The sequence below is a fragment of the Anopheles arabiensis genome, chromosome 2 (genome assembly GCF_016920715.1).
Source record: "Anopheles arabiensis isolate DONGOLA chromosome 2, AaraD3, whole genome shotgun sequence".
Lineage (NCBI taxonomy): Eukaryota > Metazoa > Arthropoda > Insecta > Diptera > Culicidae > Anopheles > Anopheles arabiensis.
This window is the reverse complement of record NC_053517.1, coordinates 107,420,186-107,437,503: the sequence shown is the minus strand read 5'-3', so window position 1 is coordinate 107,437,503 and position 17,318 is coordinate 107,420,186. Positions and strand designations below refer to the sequence as shown.

Here is a 17,318-nt window from a genome sequence, read left to right as displayed (position 1 = left end):
ATGGTAGTATTAAAATCAGTTGTTGAAAGACCGCAAATAGTTCTGGATGGTTCTGTAGTAGCTCAAAATGGCGGAACGGTTGAAGATTCGGATGGGTAACTGAAAACGATCACGAATTTCGTTTCGAATCAATTATCACGTTTTGAGCAGAGTGTACAATGCTACACTGAATACCGTTCTTTGCAGGTCTTTTCTTCAACATTAGGTTACTGGTAAAGCTCCACTTTGTTATATGTATGTACACTTTTGAAGGTACTTCAAACTAAAACTGATCTAAAATCGTCTATGCCTTACATCACCAGATGATTTAAGAACTCCAGATCCTACCGTACTAGCGTCTCAAAGGAGCACTGTTCTTGCTGACTTCAATGTTCAAGTTCATACTGCTACCGATCATACTATTAAAAAAATCACAACAACAGATTTGCGATATCCAACTGCATTTCTCTCCCTGCGATACGAGCCATCCTATCGAATCAATGGTTTTGAAAATCACGAAAAGAATGGTTAACCTTAAATAGCAGAATATAGCGCCACACACATACGGCATGTTATGTTGAATCAAGTGGTTTAGCTACTGTGCCTATTGCTAAGGTTGGCAGACGTATATAGTACGCTGGACGTTTATATTGCGTGTAAACGTCTGTACGAATACTGTTTGTATGTAAACTGCCTCTTTCGCGCATCTACCAAATATCTTTTGCACAAAGTACTGTACACGGTCTGGAAATCTCTGGAGGTTGTTTCGTGTCGTACGGAACATTTCCAACTCTCATTCTCTGCAAAGATCGATTGATGTTTTTTTCTGACTGGTGCATCAACAATGTTCTGGTAATTTTCGACAATCGAGAGAGCTCAATGATCCGCACTGCTTGTTAACTCTGTATAAGTCCTATGTTCGTGCCATCCTCAAGAATAGTTCTATAGTTTGGTGTCTGTTCTCTTGTATTTGGTCTAAATTAATTGAAACCGTCCAGAAGAGAGTTACATGCAGTGTCTTGCACTTTACTCCGTGGCGTAATGTAACTCCTTGTCCTTCATACCATACTCGTTGTTTGTTGTTTGGTCTGGACACACTTGCTAGGAGACTTGATAATGCCCAATGTACGTTTATGTTCAAACTTATTGTCGGTGAAATAGATTCACCAGAACTATTGGCTAGAGTCCATATAAATGTGTCTCCTAGAATGATCCGTAACTACAGACTAATAATAACGAACCTTGCAAGACGTTCATACAGTGAGAACTACTCTATGACTGCGATGGCCGGTAAATTTAATCAACCTTACATGTTATTTGACAGGCACCATCCTACAAATGTCTGTTGATCCGTCTTGATCTACGCTTATAGTTATTTAAGTTTTAGTTTTAACTCAGTGATAAGGCCACTTGTTTGCCAATTCAATTAAGCACAATAAACAAATAAACAATTAAACAATAAAGCAGAATAGTAATTGACATCCTATTTAAAAACTACCAAAGCATTGAAAATGACTCCATTGGAGCATTGAGCATCGTTTGCACCGTACGCACGTTAGAAACGCAGCTTTTAAAGGCACTTGAAGATGGAGAACGATCACTAATACGACACAGCACGCCGCTGATGACCGTTTTTGAAGAAAGCACGGAGTAATTACACACGGTAGCGTCGCATAGTATATTGGTTCTGATCAATCCTTTCGGATAATGTGTTCTTTCGCGATTTGGTGCCACTTTTTCTATCGCTCTATAATTACTGACCCCTGTGTTGTGTGACAAAACAAGAAGAGAGTTTAATTCTAGAATTACATACATACGTAAAAGCTATTCGCCAGAGCCGGAAGCTCAAAACTCAACCAAACAACAACCACCGTGTTTCGTTAAATACGGTCAAATGACACGGAGCCTGAGAATGGACTGTGTCTTGGGGATGGAGGAGCGGGGTTGCTCAGGATTTGTCGATCACGGGGCCCTCATGCTGGCCTCATGATCCACGAATACCCCCATCCCCTACGTAATTGATAACTTTGCTGATGCAGGGGCTTTGCGGTGCCCTTGCATTTAGTGAAATTTGACGTTTTACCTTCAACAGAGCCTGAACGCATTTCAAACGCTGGTCAAAATCTTCACGTAACGCAACATTATATGCAACCTACTCTTCGTTTGATATTGATACTAAACAACCTCGAAGCAGGTTAGGCTGTACTATCGATAAAAAAACTACCATCACACATTGAGGTGTACTTTTTTTCCTAGCTGCGATGAAGCCGTGCTCAGCTAGCGTCGTTGCGTTTATTTATACTTGTCATTGTTATCTCCACGTTTTACTTAATCCGAACCCTTAGGGCCGTCTCGGCTACAGATTGCCAGATTGTCGGAGATTTTCTGCGGCTCAATGACAGTGCCTTGTATGTATACTAGCTCGATACATATAAGGATACGGTTCTCACTAGCTTCGGCCTCATCTGTGGCGAGTTGATAGATGGTGGAAATCTTATTGGCAGTTTCGGGAAACAGATTCGTATAGAAGTTGGCGAACTAGAGAAGAGAAAAAACAACGAGATGAAAGCAGCTAACTTGTGTACTCCATGCTCCTAGTACTTACCGCAGCCACGCAGTTGTTCAGATTATCCCCACTTTCAAGTTTATTACAATAGTATACGTGTTCTGACACATTTTCATTATCGAAATACAACTGGTTGGCCATTAGCTCGAGGGTGGTCTTCAAGTATTCCAGACGCTCGTACTCGTTGTCCACACACTGCCAGGCCGAATCGAAAGCCTGGCCAAAAATTCCCTTTCCCAGCTCCTTGTACTTCTGATAGCAGTAGCGACCGTACTCGTCATTACCCATCAGCGTGTCCACGAGCTGCTTGAAGAGTGGAAAGTCAAGCACATTGAAACCTGCTTGCAGTGTAGCAATGCGCGAGGTCAATGATGTGCTAATTTTGTTAAATGCAGCAACCATCGTGTTTGTTGGTTGAAACAGCGAGGCGTTGGTGTATAATGCACGCAGGTAGAATGCTGCTTTAGTAAGATCTTCATATCTTGGGGCATCCAAAAAAAAATATGCAGTTGTAAGCCCAATGCTATCACTAACAGCATCGATGTTCTTACCGGCAAAATTGGCTTTCAATAGTTTAATAGTTTCGTTCGCAATTGTTTGGATATCGTATTCGTAATAAGCAGATTCTAGCGACACACCTGCCAACAGAAGGGATTCCAGATTCATCAAGAAATTGTCTGCTTCCGCGATGTTCTCGATCGTGGTGGTCAGAATGTACTGCACCAGCGGCAGATAGGCACGCAGGTTGCTGGCCGCGCGTAGCAGATCGTACATGGTGCGCAGTGGCACGAACTGGCGCAGAATGTCCGCACTGACTGTCGCCGATCCTGCACTGTTAACTGCTGCCTGGATACCCGTCTGCACGGTGGCGGTCTTCGCTCTCAGATCGGTCAAACCGATAAGGATGCGCTCGAAAGCGTCCGTCAGCTCATCCGAGATGCCAGTGTAGTTGAACACGCCCAGCTCGGCCGTAACGTTGCTGGCATCGGTCGAGATATACGTTATCGTTGCATTGATGGTGGTGACGAAGGCGTCAAACTGTCCAGAGACGTTGCCATCGTTAGCAGCCAGCAGCGTATCGTAGGCGGCAAGGATGGCCTGCGCCTTTGTATCGAACTGGGTGATGACTTTCTCAATCTGAGTCTTTGTGCCAACTAGACCCGCAAACCCGGAGTTAACAGTGGTCACGTTGAGCGCCTTGATGGCTGTTGCGGTGGTATTTGCATCGTTTTTCACCGCCGTAATGCGGATGCTTGCTGGAACGGTACCATTCAACGCAAACTCTGGCCTCGGCTCAGCAGAGAGTCTCTGTGTGTGGATAGGCATGTTACAAAGTTATTACGGTACGGGTTGAATTTTTTCAAAGGAGAGTTGATGTGCTTTTGAGATGGTATGGAATTCCGTTGGCAGCCAGTACTTACCTGCAGTAAGCAGACGAGCCCGAACGCTAGCAGTAGTCGATTCATTTTGTAGACGTCCTCCGCTAAGCAGGGGAAGACAAGACACTGATTACGTGCAAGGTAGCCGCCGCTTTTATATACGTTGATCATGTTATGTTACATCGGTTCCGACCATTCCATCACACGACGGAGGAACATGTTTTGGCACACCACACAGCTGTTTAAACTTCCATCGTGCGTCATAACTTTCCGTAGAGTAAGACAGCTTATTTCTTCCCTATCTATGTCACTCGTTCCTCAGGTGCCATAAATGACCTATTTTTTAAACATTGTAGAGATTCATGTACTTTTCAATAGTCTTCATCATGTTCTATCTAAAACGCACATATTAAACCACTCCTGGAGTAAGAGTTACCAGTGATTGTGCAGCAAAAATATCAGTAACATATCAACTTGGGCAAAAAAGCTCTGCCATCGTTGTCAAAGTTTCCCAACTGCACTGAGTCTTGTATAAATCAGATAAAATTATGCGTACCTGCGTTCCAAATAGAATATTATAAAAATACTACTCGATCCTTATTCGACAGTCCGAAATTATGAAAGAAATAGACTAAGAAATATTGGATGGAAGTACAGGGTTGTCCGATAGGCTGTCAAGTTATATGTCCTTGGGATGCAATAGTGTGCCCGAAAAAGTGTGCCGCAGTCTTGCGATACAAAGCCGCAGATCCCGGTATCGCCAACGTTTTCAAGTATCGTTCCGCAGTCTTGCGATTGACTCCCGCAGATTCGTCAAAGTGTCCCGTGGGCTTGAGTTCTTTCGGAAAACCCTGTAATGCACGTTAAACACAATCAAATGACAGTGATTTCGTGCCTGGGTCTGAACAGCTTCTACCTCATTGTAGCTGTTCCACCATGTAGTGCCCCACCATCTTTATATAAGACTACTGTTGTGATCAGTGCAAAGCTAAAGAGAGTTGACTGCAATAGAGGGGTTTTCAAAGGCTCTCATAGCTGTCTTACAGCTCATAGCTAGGGACACTTTATACATTGTTTGTAACTGAAATAGAACTTTGTATGATGTGAATTTAACTCTGTGGTCTGCTTTTTGGACAGGTCCGACGGAACATCCAATTGGATGTATAGTGTCAGGTTACTAAGAAAATCCCTAAAAACTGACAGAACTGTGAACTGACAGAAGAGCTGTTGACAATCCTGTATCTGTTCGAAATCCAAAAGATACGGAATTTGGCAATCTTCACAAAGACTACACAGAGGACGAAAGACTGGATTATCCCGAAGGTCCACTGTCCAATTTTATGTTTCAGATGTGTTCCCCTTTGCAACAAATGTCATCGATTTATTACTAAGCAGAATTTACTGGAGGTAAAGCCAACAAACGTTACAACTTATTTCAGACCCTATTTCCGACCTTATTGCATACCATTCCATGTGTTAAAAAGATTTACGTGTAGTAAAGTTGTAGTCAGATCTCAGACGTCATTCAAGTTTATCACTTCAACATTGCGTTACAATGCAAGCATGCTATCATTCACGATATATCTTCGAAAAGCCAACAGAGAAGGTATGTAAGGAAAAAATAAAACATGCATCAGTTGATGGCATTAATTTCTTGTTTTGTTGAAGAGTGTTGATAACTGTAAATGATCATGTTTTCAGATAAGGGAGTAAGTAACGAAAATTAGAGACGTATTACCAAAGTATTATTCCTGATCTACGAGGCGTAAACAACCTCGAAGCAGGTAAGGCTGTATTGTGCATAGTCGAGGTTCTGCAACTATGAAATTGAACTGCTGGTAGATCTACGACAACATCATCAACAAGTTGCAAGTTGAGATTTTTTCTTAACTATGATAAAGCCGTGCTCAGCTAGCGTCGTTGCGTTTATTTGCACTATTTCTCTGGCATCATTTTCTTTCTATGATATGCTTGTAGCATAACAAGGTATGTTTTCTCTTGGCTTTACTTAATCCGAACCCTTTGGGCCGTCTCGGCTACAGATTGCCAGATTGTCGGAGATTTTCTGCGGCTCAAGGACAGTTCCTTGAATGTAAACTAGCTCGATGCATATAAGGATACGGTTCTCGCTGGCTGTGGCCTCATCTGTAGCGAGTTGATACATGGTGGAAATCTTATTGGCAGTTTGGGGAAACAGATTCGTATAAAAGTTGGCGAGCTAGAGGAGATAAAAAACGACGATATGAAAGCAGCTAACCTATGTACGCCATAGTTCTAGTACTCACCTGTGAGACGCAATTGTTCAGATTATCCCCACTGGTAAGATTATCACATACTTTTACTTGTTCTATCACATCCTCGTAATCGAAAGCCAGTATTTCAATCATAAACCCCAGGGTGATCTTCAAGTATTCGAGACGCGCATACTCGTTGTCCACACACTGCCAGGCCGAATCGAAAGCCTGGCCAAAAATTCCCTTTCCCAGCTCCTTGTACTTCTGATAGCAGTAGCGACCGTACTCGTCATTACCCATCAGCGTGTCCACGAGCTGCTTGAAGAGTGGAAAGTCAAGCACATTGAAACCTGCTTGCAGTGTAGCAATGCGCGAGGTCAATGATGTGCTAATTTTGATAAATGCGGCAATCATTGCGTTCGTTTGTTGCATCAGCGTGGCGTTGGTGAATAATGCACTCAGGTTAGTTGCTGCAGCAATCAGATCCGAATGTCTTGGGGCACTCCCAATATTCGGCGATAACAAAACCTCATTGAAGGCTGCTTCAGTACTAATGTTCTCACCGGCAAAACCGTCTACCACTTGGTTAATAGTTTCATTCGCAATCCTTTGAATATCTTCTGCGTACCTGCCAGTTTCCGTCGACACACCCGTCGACAGAAGGGTATTCAGTTCCATCAAGTACTTGTCCGCTTCCGCGATGTTCTCGATCGTGGTGGTCAGAATGTACTGCACCAGCGGCAGATAGGCACGCAGGTTGCTGGCCGCGCGCAGCAGATCGTACATGGTGCGCAGTGGCACGAACTGGCGCAGAATGTCCGCACTGACTGTCGCCGATCCTGCACTGTTAACTGCGGCCTGGATACCTGTCTGCACAGTGACGGTCTTCGCTCTCAGATCGGTCAATCCGGTAAGGATGCGCTCGAAAGCGTCCGTCAGCTCATCCGAGATGCCAGTGTAGTTGAACACGCCCAGCTCGGCCGTAACGTTGCTGGCATCGGTCGAGATATACGTTATCGTTGCATTGATGGTGGTGACGAAGGCGTCAAACTGTCCAGAGACGTTGCCATCGTTAGCAGCCAGCAGCGTATCGTAGGCGGCAAGGATGGCCTGCGCCTTTGTATCGAAGTCGGTGATGACTTTTTCAATCTGAGTCTTTGTGCCGACTAGCCCTGGATATGCGGAGTTAACAGTGGTCACGTTGAGCGCCTTGATGGCAGTCGCAGTGACATTAGCATCGTTTTTCACCGCCGTAATGCGGATGCTTGCTGGGACGGTGCCGTTCAACGCAAACTCTGGTCTCGGCTCAGCAGAGAGTCCCTATGTGTGGGAAGGCGTATAACAAATGCATTTTGGTACGGGTTGAATTTTTTCAAAGGAGAGTTGATGTGTTGTGGGAAGGCGTTTAAAAACCGCATCATGGCAACCAGTACTTACCTGCAGTAAGCAGACGAGTCCGAACGCTAGCAGTAGTCGATTCATTTCGTAGACGTCCTCCGCTAAGCAGGAGAAGACAAGAAACTGATTGCGTCTTGGGTAGATACCGCTTTTATATAGGTTGAATGTGTTTTGTACCATTGCTATCACCCTTTCGGGCACACGATCGAGGAAAATATTTTTTGGCACAACATGCAGCTGTTTAAACTTCCATCGAGCGCCATAACTTTCTATACAGTAAAACTTCTTATTTCATCCCTATCTTCGTTACTCGTTCCTCAGGTGCAATAAGTGGCCCACTTATAGAACACATAGGAATACTTGTGTTTTGGAGCTGTTTTCTAAACATGTTTAAAATATCCACTCCTAAAGTACTTTTTTGCTGAGATTCTGGAGGAAAAGTTAAAAGTACCAGTAACAGATGAATTGTTCAACCATTAACGCTCACATTAGCACTGCCGACACTGTCAAGAATGGGACTACATTGGATCTTATAGAAATCAGAGGAAATCCTGTGCTATTGCATTTTAGACGGAAGATTTGAGGAAAATTTATCGATCCCTATTGACCCGAAATAGTAAAAGTTAAGGTTGGATGGAGCGACTAAAGTTTACCACGCAACAGGTGGGCCAAATGTCATTCCTTTGTCACTAAACGTCTGGTAAGATATTAGGTTTAGGTTCCATCCAATTGTATTGAGAATAACCATCGCAAGTTGAGTTCAGGGGACAAAACCATGTGTTGAAAGACAGGAAATAGTTTTAGATGGCTCTGTAGTAACGCAAAAAGGTAAAACATTTTTTGGGGCTATTTGGTTTCTAATTGGTTTTGAGAAGTGTGTACAATGGTACAATGAATGTCGCCAATCTTTCCTTGTTGTTTCTTCGGGAGTCAGTTACTATTTTATTTGTGTACACTATTCAACATAGTTTAGTTTAGTTTAGTTTACTAAAATTATCTATATTTTACTTCTCAAGACGATAAACGTCGCTACTTCAGATCCTACAGCACCATCGTCCTAAACGAGCCATTTTCTTGCTGACGGTAATGTTAAAGTTGCGTGAATTAACGATCGTACTTCAATAACAATTTCCGTCCATTTCATTTGTCTCCGTGCGATGCGATCCGCCCTAAAGAATGCATGCTTTTGACAGACACAAAAAATAAGGGTTTACACCAACAAGTAGAATATAGCGCCACACACATACGGCGGATTTTGTTGAATCAAGTGGTTTAGCTACTGTTCCAATCTCAAACTTTAGCACGTGTGTACAGCATGCCAGGCGTTTCTGTTGCTTGTTAACATTTGTACGAATACTATTTTATGACAAGCAGAATAATAAATGATATCCAATATACGATTTACCAGATCTACGGTCTATCGCACTTTGGAAATACCGGCGATGAGAAGGAGCTCTTCTACAGGCAGCTGAAGACGGAGTACGATCACTCTCTCGACACAGCACCACGGTGAGGATCGTCATTGAAGATCAGAACGCACGGGGGAGTTATACGTCGTAAGGTTAATTGCTTCTCTCTTGCTTTAGCTTCTGAGTATACATATGATGGATAAGATTACTTCGTGTGATCTGCGCAAAGCTGTAGTGTAATTGGCAGTGATAAAGTGACAGAAAATATCCTCCATGTGATCGAGATGCAGAAAATCAACCGGAGTTAATGTTAACTGGAGATGTTCACGCAGATTACTCAGGAGGACCAAACGACCGAATCATGCCGAAGGTCCTCACTCATCTTATGTACTTCATATTTACATCTCTTGCAACAAGTGTCGTCGATAACTGCTAAGCCGGATTTGGATTAAAGGTAAAACCAACAAACGATCTAACAATACAGATTTATTCCAAAGCATCCAATATGGTCGTACGTGTGATGAATGAGCGTGCAGCACATCGCCTTACCTACAAAGCACTAATCTATGTGTTCCACGACCACTATTAACAGGATCGAGCGGACGTAAACGTGCACTTCAGTTGTATTCAGATCTCACGTGAATCTGCGTCCTCAAGGTCTATCTCTTCAACACCGCCTTGGAATGCAATTATGCTATGCTATGCTATGCAGCTGAGCAGGTATGTAATGAAAAAACAACACACATCAACACCCGCAAAAGGCTGTGTTTATGCAGTGATGTAGCAGTTGATGGCATTAATTTCCAGTATAGGCGAAGAGTGTAGATAGATTGGTTATCATGATCATGCCTTCACGGTAAGCAAACGCATTGACCAAGAATTATTCCAACCCTACGAAGGACTTCACCACAGATGCACTGGGATAAGTCAACGGATGGCTCATTAGAAATGCTCAGAACGCTGTTGACCTTGGTATTCCTCGGGCTCCATATTTGCTACGGTGTGTTCAGACCTAGCGCTTGACTATGAGCCGTAAATAGCTTCGAAGCAGGTTAGGCTTTAATGCCGATGGTTACAGTCTGACATAATGAAACTGAGCTGCCGGCAATTCTATGACAATGAGGACATATTGTCAAGATCTGCCACACGACGAGCGAGCCAGAAGAGAAGGAAAGACAGCAAAACTACCATTGCACGTTGAGATTTAGATTTTTTCCTAGCTACGATAAAGCCTTGCGCAGCTAGGGTCGTTGCGTTTATTGAAACTATTTCTCTGGCAACCTTTCCTTACCGAGGCGTACTGGTAGATTACATTATTTTTCTGGATTTTGTTATTTAATCCGAGCCGCGTGGGCCACTGATGGAGCAGGTGGCTAGATCAGCGCTGATCTCCTCCACTGCCGTGACGGATCCTTCAATGTTGACCAGCTGGAAGCAGATTAGGATACGGTTCTCGCTGGCTGCGGCCTCATCCGTGGCGAACTGGAACACTTGGGTTACCTTATCGGCAGTGGCTACGAACAGGTCCTTGTAGTATTTGGTAAGCTAGATAGAGAAAGAGAGGGAGTGACAAATAAAGAGAGAAATAACATGAAAAGTCAGTAAAGTTTACCGCATAACGGTTCATATCTAACTCCTGGTACTCACCGCTAACACGCAGCTATTCAGATTGTCGTCAGAAGTAAGTGTATTGCACACTTCGGCTTGCACTGGGATATCTTCGTAATCGAAAGCCAGGATGTCGACGATGAACGCAAGCGTGACCTTCAAGTATTCGAGACGCTCGTACTCCTTGTCCACACACTGCCAGGCCGAATCGAAAGACTGTCCAAACAGACCCTGAACCAGATCCTTGTACTTGTGGTAGCAGTAGCGACCGTACTCGTCATTACCCATCAGCGTGTCAACCAGCTCCTTGACGAGCGGATTCGTAAGCACATCGGTTGAGTTCTGCAGCTGACTGACGAGGGTGGTCAGTGATGTGTTAATTTTATCAAATGCCGAACCGAGAGTGGCCGTTTTGCCCGCCAGTGTGGTGGTGGTGAACAGAGTGTTCAGCGTGCTGAGTGTACTCATTAGATCGCTATGGTTTGCGGCTCTGTTAATGTTTGAATACTGATTCACAGTATAGTAAGTGGCATTAGCAGTGCCGGCCTCGCCAGCAAAATCCGCTGCAAGCTGCGCTTCAATTTCGCTGGTAACCTTCTCGATATCAACACCGTATTTGCTCGCTTCTGACGAAACGCCCGTCGACAGAAGTGACTTCAGATTCATCAAGTAACTGTCCGCCTCCGCGATGTTCTCGATCGTGGTGGTCAGAATATACTGCACCAGCGGCAGGTAGGCACGCAGGTTGCTGGCCGCGCGCAGCAGATCGTACATGGTGCGCAGTGGCACGAACTGGCGCAGAATGTCCGCACTGATTGTCGCCGATGATGCGCTGTTAACTGCGGCCTGGATACCCGTCTGCACAGTGACGGTCTTCGCTCTCAGATCGGTCAAACCGGTAAGGATGCGCTCGAACGCGTCCGTCAGCTCATCCGAGATACCGGTGTAGTTGAACACGCCCAGCTCGGCCGTAACGTTGCTGGCGTCGGTCGCGATATAAGTTATCGTTGCATTGATGGTGGTGACGAAGGCGTTGAACTGTGTAGCGACGTTGCCATCGTTAGCAGCCAGCAGCGTATCGTATGCGGCAAGGATGGACTGAGCCTTTGTATCGAACTGCGTGATGACTTTTTCAATCTGAGTCTTTGTACCGACTAGCCCCGCAAATCCGGAGGTAACATTGGTCACGGTAAGCGCCTTGATGGCTGTCGCAGTGACATTAGCATCGGTTTTCACCGCCGTAATGCGAACGCTTGCTGGGACGGTACCGTTCAACGCAAACTCTGGTCTCGGCTCAGCAGAGAGTCCCTGTGTGTGGGAAGGCGTGTAACAAACGCATTATGGTACGGGTTGAATTTTTCCAGAAGAGTGTTGGGGTGCTTTTGAGTTGATCCTGGGTGTGGTGGTAACCAGTACTTACCTGCAGTAAGCAGACGAGCCCGAACGCTAGCAGTAGTCGATTCATTTCGTGGACGTTCTCTGCTATGCAGGAGGACAAGAAACTGATTGCGTCTTGGGTAGATACCGCTTTTATATACGTCGATTGTGGTATGTATCATCGGCACTGGCCCTTGCGACCCGTTTGCCGGTTTTGGCACAGCACGCAGCTGTTTAAACAGCCCCAATCTGAGACCCGTTCGCGTGAAATTATAATAACCCCTGTGGTTTGGAAATGTAAATGAAGCTACTATGTTTTGTCCTTGTCTATGCTGGATGTAACTTTACCGCCATGAACCGTTTTTCATGACAATTAGAACAGTTTTACAAACATTGTGTAATTAATTATGCGCTTCTTAAACAATGAAAACGACAAATAACAGTTAATGTGAAACAAATCTAAAAAATAAAATGAATCTATTTCCATTTCGGCCATAATTTTCTGTTCATCATTAAAATCATCAAATCATAGTTTTCTAAGATTTTGAATGTGCTGTTATATTTATTTTTATTTAAATTTTAATTTCTTCTTAACTATTCATTTTCCAGCGGGCACACTGCATCTTGCCCGCGCAGCATTTTGCCACGTCCCGTTCGAGCGGGACCCAGGGAGCAGACACAGCAAACAGATGAGTGGAGTGCCAAAAAAAAGATGGCCTGCCGGATCCTGCTGTACAAATATGCCTAGCTGTTCGGCAATCCACGCAGTGATGGAGCTCACGATCAACTTGGGGATGCTTTTGCACCAATACACTCGCATAGCCTGCATGCGCGCACACACACAGCCAAACGCATTAATATTTCGGGGTATGCTCGAATGTCTAAAATTGTTTAAAAAAAAAGGCTTATCTTTTGCTTCAAAAAAAACTGTCAGTCTGTATTTAACATTTCAGCAACAACAAAAAAGAAAACGAAAACAACAAGTAAATTCAAAATTCTGCTTTCGATTGCGATTTATTGACGCGTATCGTGTCGACTTCTAGACCGCAGTTGGGCCGTTCAGAGCGCACTGCTCGATGCCGGTCTGCAGGTTCGGAATGTAGCCGTCGGCGAGCCATCGTCTCGACAGGTCAATGCAGATTTTCACCCGCTGTTTGCTCGCGTTCACCTCGGTAGTCGTCAGGTCGTACAGCAGTGCATACTTGTCGGCAAAGTCATCTCCCAGCCTGGTGTACGCTTGGGTAATCTGTTCGGAAGAGGAGGAAAGCATAGCGAATGAGAGGCTGTTAAGACGCTCAAGTACAAGCTAGAAGAACAGCTCACTAACCGTCGTGACGCACAGGTTCTGATTGGCCGGTTCCTGCAGCCCGTCACAGATCGTAAGCCAATCGTTAATGTCCTCAAAGTCGTACGCACTGACATCGAGGACGCTCTGCACGGCTGGGCCGAGGTTGCCCAGGCGCGGTATCTCCCGGTCGATGCATATCGAGGACTCCTCCAGCAGATAGTTGAGCAGATCGGTGACCTGATCCTTGTACTTGTTGAAGCAGTAGCGCGAGTACGGGCCACTATCGATCAGCGTGTGGATCAGGGCCACGGTCAGCTTGCTCTCGGTGACGGAGATGACCTGGGGGTCACTGATCCCCACCATACCCTTGACCGCGTCCAGATAGTTCTGCAGCTGTAAGGCCACGGCTGCAACATCCTGTGTAACGTTTGCCAGTGGGGTGTTAAACTTCCCCAGCATGGTGTCTATCAACGTTCCCAGCCCCGTCACATTGTACACCGCCAGCAGGAGCGTAGACTCTTCCACGAGTGCGTAGGAAGCGGCAAAATCGCGGACACCACCCTTCAGTGCCGAGTAGTAACCCTCCTTGGCTGCGGAGAGCGGCTGCAGTACGGTCGCTACCAAGCTGTCGAGCGACGCCAGCATGCCGGTGTACTGAGCCAGATACTGGTCGGCCTCCACCATGTCCTCGATCGAGGTGTTGAGCGTGTAGCGCAGCACCGGTAGAAAGGCACGAAGCTTCCGAGCGGACTCCACCACGTCGTACACTTTCCTCAGTGTTATGTACTTCGCCAGTATGTCCGTCGGGATGGGCGTGGTAGTGCCGGCTGCTGCGATCGCTGCAAGAATCGCAGACTTGAGCGTACCCAGCTGGGTGCGCAGCGTGATCAGTCGTAGCTCTATCCGCCCGAAGCCATCGGTTAGCTGGTCCGGTACGCTGGCACCGATCAGAGCGGACAGGTTGGAGTTAACCGAGGGAAGCAGCTGCGTGATGTGATCCAGCGCGCTCTGGATGGTCCGGTTGGCAGCGTCGAACAGTGCTGCCGGATCGCCCGATGTGCTTTGGGTGAGGTTGGTGATCGCGCTCGCCACACTGTTGCCGTCTTGCGCTATGGCACTGCCCGTCTGCTGGAGGAGCTGCACCACGTTCGACAGATTGAAGGTGGTTTGCGTGATGTTCGCCGGTACGAGCTGTGGTGCCGCCAGTGTGTCTAGATAGCTGGCTGCGTCGGACACGCTGGTCAGTAGCCGGGCCGTGCCGTAGACGGCATTCGGTATTCCATAGTCCGGGCTGGCGAAGGTCAGCGATACCTGGGGGCAGTGAAAAGGGTGATGTGCAGGAAAAATGTCTCATCAGGTCATTAAAAAGATGCGGCGGATCGTTTCGTACCTGCAGGAAAAGTACTACCAACAGAGCGGTACGATCCATACTCCGTTTTTTGTTTGTGTGCTTGTGGAGCAAAACTCGCTCACTCTCTGTACCCAACGTCCGTTCTCTGTGTGTTACTGAGCTTCTGGTTGCGTGAAGACAGCCTGCCATTTCAAAACGGTAGGCTTTCACGAGCCCTGCGGCACCTGTTCAAATATTGTCCGTATTAGAGCGGGCTGAGAGTTGAACCAAACGGAGCTCCAAAGAGATGGTTTTGGATGGGGAAGATTCAATCACTTCTCTGACCACTCTTGGGTGACTCTAGCTGCTATCCTTCGCTACTACAATTTTGCCCACTTTCAGTAAATTCTAACTGTCTAATGCAAATAACTTAAAAAAAAAACGGATGTACACTGTAGCCTATATTTAGACACATTTATCTCCCAGCGAGCTCATTGTCTTTGCATCGAAATCAGCTTGAACTAGCGATCCATCCATCCATGCATACATCAATGCGGCACACCTTCGCACAGGGTGGGGGGTCGTATGTTTCTGTGCATTCTCTGAAATCCAAGCCCAATTCCAGGACTATCGCCTCCACAAACTGCGCATCGTGTGCACAGCTGGTTTGCGCATGTGTTCGCACGACTGGAGCAACGGTTGCCCCTTCGTTCCAAGAACTGTACCTCACCACTGTCGGTGGCATTGAACGTCGATTCCGAGACGTAGTCATTTGGCATATTTCAAACTAGCGCATCCCTAGCTACAGACACTAGACGTAAGACGAGCGAGCGTAAGATGGGAGTTACAATAGCAGCATTGATCGTGCTGTCACTACTGCAGGTAAGTAAGGAAGAACTGTCGAAGAACCGGTGATACGATAACTACAATCCCTCTATCCTGCACTCCAATGTGCAGTGCATCGCCGCAGAGCCACGACCAGAGTTTGCGCTGAGCGCACCCGTCCGTGGCACGTCCCGGGTTGGGCTCGCCGCCTCCGAAGCGAACGCTGCCATCTCCGTGGTGAACAATGCCACGCTCAGCTTTACCATCCGCTACAACCTGACGCTACTGAACCAAGTGTTCAGAGCGGTGCAGACGGTGGCGAACGACTTTCAGCCGCTGGGAACCACCGTCATCAGCAGCATTAATGCGCTCGCCAGCAATTCCAGCGGCGATGTGGACACCGTGTTCGGGGCGGCACTGGCCGCCGTTGCCAATGCGAGCTCGTACGTGACGGATCGTATGCCGAATATCACCACCCCGCTGATCGTGCTGATCGGCAAGCCACTGATCGAGAAGTTTGAGGACAGTTTCCAGCACATCGGCAAAGCGCTGTCCGCACTGAATGTTACGCTCATCGGCCTGCAGCAGGGGGCACGCAATGCGCAGGCTGCAGTCGGCGTGAATGGCACCCTCACATCGGCGATCGTCTCTACCTACATGCGCAACTCGTTGATAACGGACCTGGTGAAGGGGCTGCACCTGCTGAGAGCCACCGTACCTGTGCTGAAGTACACCGTGGACAGTACGATCGAGGGCATTGCCATCGCCGACCAGTACATGCTCGATCTGGCAAACAAGGTGGCCCTTACGCTGGGCGAAAAGTCGAGCATTGCGGCGGATCTGGATGGCATCATACAGGCGATTGGCAGCGCCATCACCAACACGACCACAAGCATCGGAACCGATCTATCGTCGCTGCAGGGCAACTTTTCCTCCCTCACCAACGTCGCTGCGGCTGCCAACGGGAGCGCGATACTCACGCTGCTGGGCGATTACGCTGCCAACCTAGCCGACCTGCGGAACAAAACCCCGTCCGTGGACACCGTGCTGGGCAGCCTGAAGGACTCGGTGATCAATGTGTACGCGGTGGCGGCCCCACTGTTCATCATCCAGGACAGCTACGTAGTGAACGCGCTGATCGTGACGCTCATCGCGAACGCCGAGTACTCGCAGTACTGTTTCTACAAGTACAAGGACTTTTTCTTCTCCATGCTCGACACGGTCAGCATCGATGCGCGCGAGTGCGTCGACAAGGAGGTGACGCGGCTGGAGTACTTCCGCACCACGATCGAGCTGATGCTGGACGTGCTGTTCTACGACTACGAGGACATTGCCGGCGATCTGACCGTGTGCAATGGCATCAGCGATCAGGCCAACCTGGACGAGTGCATTACCTCGGTGAGTGGAGCTTCTCTCTGCTCTTTTGTGACTGCACTGTTCATTTTCGTGCGATTTGCTAACATTTTCGACCCATTTTCTTTCCCACCCTAGCTGGCCGGTATCTACAAAAAACTGGAGGCAGCGTTTGGCGACATGTTTGCTCTTGGGTACGATACGATCGCGCGCGAGATTGCAGCGAGCGGCAGCCGATTGAAGATTTGCCTGCGCCTCTCACAGTCTTCGCTCGGCGAGTCGGATCTGCCGTTGCTGCTGGAAAAGATCACCACTTGTGCTGAAGAGGGACCGAACGGCAACGAGGAATGAGCGTTGGGTGGAATGTGTAGCACGAACAAAGTCAATAAAGCAAGCTTTGGTTGTGCAAGTTTAAGATTGTCGTTGTTTATGCTCCCTGTCTCCTACCTTGAAGTCCTTCAATAATGAATATTGATATTACTTTAGCGAGGTAGTACTACCTGTTTGGATCCTGAAGCATTGAAGCAGATTCGCCAGAATGGTCTGGCCCTTACTTCACATCACATCCACCG

At 47.0% G+C, this 17,318-nt stretch overlaps 5 protein-coding genes across 5 annotated transcripts; 1 reads left to right on the top strand and 4 right to left on the bottom strand.

Moving 5' to 3' along the window:
• Positions 1–2,236: 2,236 nt before the first annotated feature.
• Positions 2,237–4,032, bottom strand: LOC120895499. Its single transcript, XM_040298947.1, has 3 exons — positions 3,967–4,032; positions 2,585–3,853; positions 2,237–2,517 (listed from the first exon to the last, which is right to left on the bottom strand). Exons 1-3 carry the CDS (start codon positions 4,009–4,011, stop codon positions 2,308–2,310), a joined length of 1,524 nt encoding a protein of 507 aa, XP_040154881.1. The 5' UTR covers positions 4,012–4,032; the 3' UTR covers positions 2,237–2,307.
• Positions 4,033–5,343: 1,311 nt separating this feature from the next.
• Positions 5,344–7,661, bottom strand: LOC120895205. The gene is made up of 3 exons (XM_040298338.1): positions 7,596–7,661; positions 6,210–7,478; positions 5,344–6,142 (listed from the first exon to the last, which is right to left on the bottom strand). The coding sequence occupies exons 1-3, from the start codon at positions 7,638–7,640 to the stop codon at positions 5,933–5,935; spliced, it is 1,524 nt and encodes a 507-aa protein (XP_040154272.1). The 5' UTR covers positions 7,641–7,661; the 3' UTR covers positions 5,344–5,932.
• A 2,501-nt stretch (positions 7,662–10,162) lies between these two features.
• Positions 10,163–12,079, bottom strand: LOC120894585. The gene is made up of 3 exons (XM_040297271.1): positions 11,994–12,079; positions 10,613–11,881; positions 10,163–10,510 (listed from the first exon to the last, which is right to left on the bottom strand). Exons 1-3 carry the CDS (start codon positions 12,036–12,038, stop codon positions 10,301–10,303), a joined length of 1,524 nt encoding a protein of 507 aa, XP_040153205.1. The 5' UTR covers positions 12,039–12,079; the 3' UTR covers positions 10,163–10,300.
• An 822-nt stretch (positions 12,080–12,901) lies between these two features.
• LOC120894795 lies at positions 12,902–14,812 on the bottom strand. Its single transcript, XM_040297619.1, has 3 exons — positions 14,629–14,812; positions 13,278–14,549; positions 12,902–13,196 (listed from the first exon to the last, which is right to left on the bottom strand). The coding sequence occupies exons 1-3, from the start codon at positions 14,776–14,778 to the stop codon at positions 12,990–12,992; spliced, it is 1,629 nt and encodes a 542-aa protein (XP_040153553.1). The 5' UTR covers positions 14,779–14,812; the 3' UTR covers positions 12,902–12,989.
• A 458-nt stretch (positions 14,813–15,270) lies between these two features.
• LOC120895096 lies at positions 15,271–17,134 on the top strand. Its single transcript, XM_040298126.1, has 3 exons — positions 15,271–15,450; positions 15,526–16,791; positions 16,885–17,134. Exons 1-3 carry the CDS (start codon positions 15,406–15,408, stop codon positions 17,095–17,097), a joined length of 1,524 nt encoding a protein of 507 aa, XP_040154060.1. The 5' UTR covers positions 15,271–15,405; the 3' UTR covers positions 17,098–17,134.
• Positions 17,135–17,318: the final 184 nt, after the last annotated feature.